General features: G+C 34.1%; 1 protein-coding gene across 1 annotated transcript; it reads right to left on the minus strand.

Moving 5' to 3' along the window:
* Positions 1–3,039: 3,039 nt before the first annotated feature.
* On the minus strand, positions 3,040–3,834 carry LOC139490012 (dynein regulatory complex protein 9-like). The gene has a single exon (XM_071276865.1). It carries the CDS (start codon positions 3,832–3,834, stop codon positions 3,040–3,042), a length of 795 nt encoding a protein of 264 aa, XP_071132966.1.
* Between the last annotated feature and the right edge of the window lie 457 nt (positions 3,835–4,291).

The raw sequence follows: 4,291 nt of genomic DNA on the forward strand, positions 1-4,291 counted from the left end.
TGTATGAATCCCGCGAAAACTAACGCAATGTCGGACAACACAGAAAGTTTTCTCTTGGCTATTTACAGGATAAAACGTTCTCTATATATATACAATTAAAACTATGTACAGGATGTTACTGTCTAAATTTTAGCAGAGCATGCCTTCAGGGCAGCTCTGAATCCATCAACTGTGTCAGATGATGTTGCGGATGTTGGCAGTTGGTTCCAGTCTCGAATGGTCCTTGGAAAAAATGATTGTCCGAAGGCGTCTGTTGTGGCCCTTTCTTGGAAGAAGCGGTTTTTACCTCTGGTCCGGCTATCGTTTGGCGTTAGATTAAATTTACTTTTCATGAAGTTAATTAGTTTTGTATATAGAGCCCGTTTTTAAGTATAGAAAGCGTACTGACCAAAATAAATTTTTCAAACAATAAAAATCTCATAAAGTTAGATTCTATTTCTCATTTTTATCGGACTTGTCCAGTAATTTAATTCCCGAGTAATACGAATGTTTGAACAAATCCGCATTTAGTAAGATTTTATTTCTCATTAAAGTCGTTCTTGTCCAGTAATACAATCCTTGAACGAATTACGATGTGAAAATAAATTTGCAACCAAACTAATGGACATTGTACATGTACAACTAATCGATTTGAAGCGTTCCCTGTATGGAATGGGAAATTATGAACTTTTCGGTCCGTTCAGAAGACATGTCGTATCGTACCAATGTTGGTTTTCGAAAGCACAAGAACAGCGAGAAAGACTATTTCGGAGACTGTTGATCGACACAAAATCCATCCAAACCACGACTAAGTCTTCATGCTCAGATTTTGAAGTGCCAAAACCCCAGAAGCTTGCTCGTAAGCCTAACAACAGGAAAAGACCAAGGACAGCACGCACACAGCCAAGATATTAGACTTATTTTAAAATTGTAAATATTATTATTGTAAATATTGTACATACATGTACATTATCACTGGACTAGTATATATTTGTTTAGGGGCCAGCTGAAGGACGCCTCCGGGTGCGGGAATTTCTCGCTACATTGAAGACCTGTTGGTGACCCTCTGCTGTTGTTTTTTATTTGGTCGGGTTGTTGTCTCTTGACACATTCCCCATTTCCATTCTCAATTTTAAATTTCATCTCTTTAACTATGTGTATTGTTTATTGAGAATAAAATTTGATATTTAGTAAACATTGTTTGTGTTTATTATGTTGAAATGGAGAGAAAGAAAAAATAACAAAGAAAAACAAAAATAGAACTTGTTACAGATTTTTTTTATTTTCTTTATTCATAAACTGCAGAATACAAAATATAAATTTAGCCGTCAAAATGAAAAGTAAATTGAAAAAGAACATCGAATGGGTTATCTTATTTTTTTTCCATGAACATACAATTCACTATTTTCACAGTGCATAATTTAAATTTAACTACATTAAACATGTTAAACAATCTCAACTATTTTAAACGCAACATTGTACAAACAACACAATTCATAAACATCAATAAAGATAATCCAATTAGTTTTGTTGATTGGATAATTCACGGCTCAGTAGTTGTGTAATCAGTGACACGTGCCCTCATTATTTTAAAAAAGTTAACATATCTATGTTAATGCATGGTGCCATAAATGGAGACTAAGTATTAATTGTAGTAAATCAAATGTCATACATTTTAGGCCTAGCTCTGTTGAACGTTCTACTTTCAATTTTTTCTGTGGAAGTCATAGTTTAGTATATGTAGATTCATACAAATATTTAGGCATTTGGTTCAGTGAACATGTAACATGGAATAAAACCGTCAAAGAACTCTCTAAATCTGCCAGCCGAGCTTTGAGCTGTTTGACTGTGAAATTTTACGCTTATGGTGGTATGACATATCAAGTGTTCACAAAACTGTATGAAAGTTTGGTACAACCAATATTGTTATATGGTGCATCGATATGGGGACTTACTGAACATAGACTCATTAATAACGTACAAAATAGGGCTAGTAAAATATTCCTTGGAGTGACTAAATTGACTAGCAATACGGCAGTACAGGGTGATTTAGGATGGCTGTCATGTCATGCTAAACAAAGACTGGAAGTTTTGAGATTCTTTTATAAACTTGAAAATTCAGATAATTCTCGTACTTTCTATAAGATACATTTATGGTCGAAACGAAAACGTAGATCCTGGAACTGTAATGTGATTAAGTTATTTCGCAACATGTCTGTAGAACACTTAATGCAGCCCGGAATTAGCAAAGAACTATTTTTTAAAGTGATTAAAAGTGAATTACGAATACTAGACGAACAGTTGTGGTTTACCAAACTTTGGAATGACAATTCGAATGTGAATGGAAACAAGTTGAGGCTATATAGACGTTATAAGAAGGACCTTCAACCTGAACACTATGTTACTAACGCAATGCCACGCCACTTACGAAGTAATTTATGTAAACTTAGATGTGGAACTTTACCTCTGTCTGTCGAGACGGGTCGTTATATGACAGGGGTTTTCGTCGTTCCTGTTATATTTAGAATTCGGGGGAAAAGTCACTAGATACTGATGAAACAAAACTAAGTTTAGCTTTACGATTGTTTATATACAAATTCTTCAATAGTGCAATACATTAATTACAATAAAAGTTCAACGGTAAATATTCCGAAAAGACAAAACAAATGGTATTCCAATAAATGTTCTATAACAAACACAATGAATGTCACTGTAAATGCACGGCGTCCGTACAGCTTGACCGCTGGTATCCAACTGACCATTTACATAGAAACAATATAAAATGAATTACGTAATCTTACTTAATCATAACTACATGTACTAATGAAATTTGTCACGTAATGCTATAAACGAATAATACAATTAAAAACATATATACGATAACAAGAAATAGACAATGCTAGGATTAAAATGGATTAACTTCTTAACATGTAAGCTGACAATTTTGAGAACAATAGTATCTTGCTTTAAGATAAAGTTTGAATGTCCACGAAATAAACAAAGCGGAAAATATCGCTGTCACAAATTCCCTCCAACTGAAATAAGACTCTGTCCCAGAGTCTAATAAAAATACTGTCTTCTTCTTCCACGGGATGGGTTTCTTCCACGGGATGGATCGTTGTTAGCATTTTGTCCTTTGTTTTGTATCGGCCTTGACATCGATGGACTTGAAATTTTGCAGTCACAAGACTTATGTCTTAAAGCGTTATTTTCCGTTTCTAATTTTAAGCAACGAGCAGCCAAACCTTCTATTGACGTCTTGTTTAGAATTTCTTTTTCTTCCAAATCTGCTAATTGATCTTTAAGATCCCGAACTATAACAGATAATACATTATTTTCATCGTGCAAAAAATCAACTTCTTCCTGCGAATTTTTGTTGTTAGAAACGGATTTCTGAAGTTTGGTTTTTAATGTCTTGTTCTCTTGCTTAAGAAACTCGATTTCCTGTCTGAGCGATTTCCTATTTTCTTTCAATTGTTCTTTTATCAAATCAACAACTGATTCCAGTTTCACTTTTTCTTTCAAAATTTGGATTTGACTCGTTTGGAGTAAATTTACTGCCTGGAAACGTATTGAATTTGCCCGTGTTGCTTTACGAAATTCTGCATCGTCCAAATTGAAGAAAGGAAATTTTTCACACGTTTTACGTTGAATAAATAAGGAAAGTCTTTCGAAATCTCTGTTTAGCTTTTTCTTCGATTTTAATCTTATTTCTGCACATTGTTTATAAAAATGTCCTGTTTGTCCACAGCGGAAACATCTCACTGTTTTATCAAAATCCGAATTAGTGACACGAATATTAATCGAACGTTCTGGTTTGTAACCTTTTTCTAAGAAAAAATGCGGATTGGTCATATTGCAGTCCTTCCGAAGATCAGGTGGACACCACCTATTGCATCTTTGTTTCAATTTGTAATCCATTGTACAGTGGTAGAGCGTAGGTATGGTCTTGTGTACAGTTTGTCTAATAAGTTTGAAACTAAGCAAACTGTCCCGGGTACCTCCAACAATTTATGACAGGGGTTTTCGTCGTTCCTGTTATATTTAGAATTCGGGGGAAAAGTCACTAGATACTGATGAAACAAAACTAAGTTTAGCTTTACGATTGTTTATATACAAATTCTTCAATAGTGCAATACATTAATTACAATAAAAGTTCAACGGTAAATATTCCGAAAAGACAAAACAAATGGTATTCCAATAAATGTTCTATAACAAACACAATGAATGTCACTGTAAATGCACGGCGTCCGTACAGCTTGACCGCTGGTATCCAACTGACCATTTACATAGAAACAATATAAAATGAATT

This window comes from Mytilus edulis, chromosome 9, assembly GCF_963676685.1.
Source record: "Mytilus edulis chromosome 9, xbMytEdul2.2, whole genome shotgun sequence".
Taxonomy (NCBI): Eukaryota; Metazoa; Mollusca; class Bivalvia; order Mytilida; family Mytilidae; genus Mytilus; species Mytilus edulis.

What these genes read in the sequence shown, in the direction of transcription:
- LOC139490012 (XM_071276865.1), bottom strand. Translation starts at nt 3,834, where the DNA reads ATGACCAATCCGCATTTTTTCTTAGAAAAAGGTTACAAACCAGAACGT.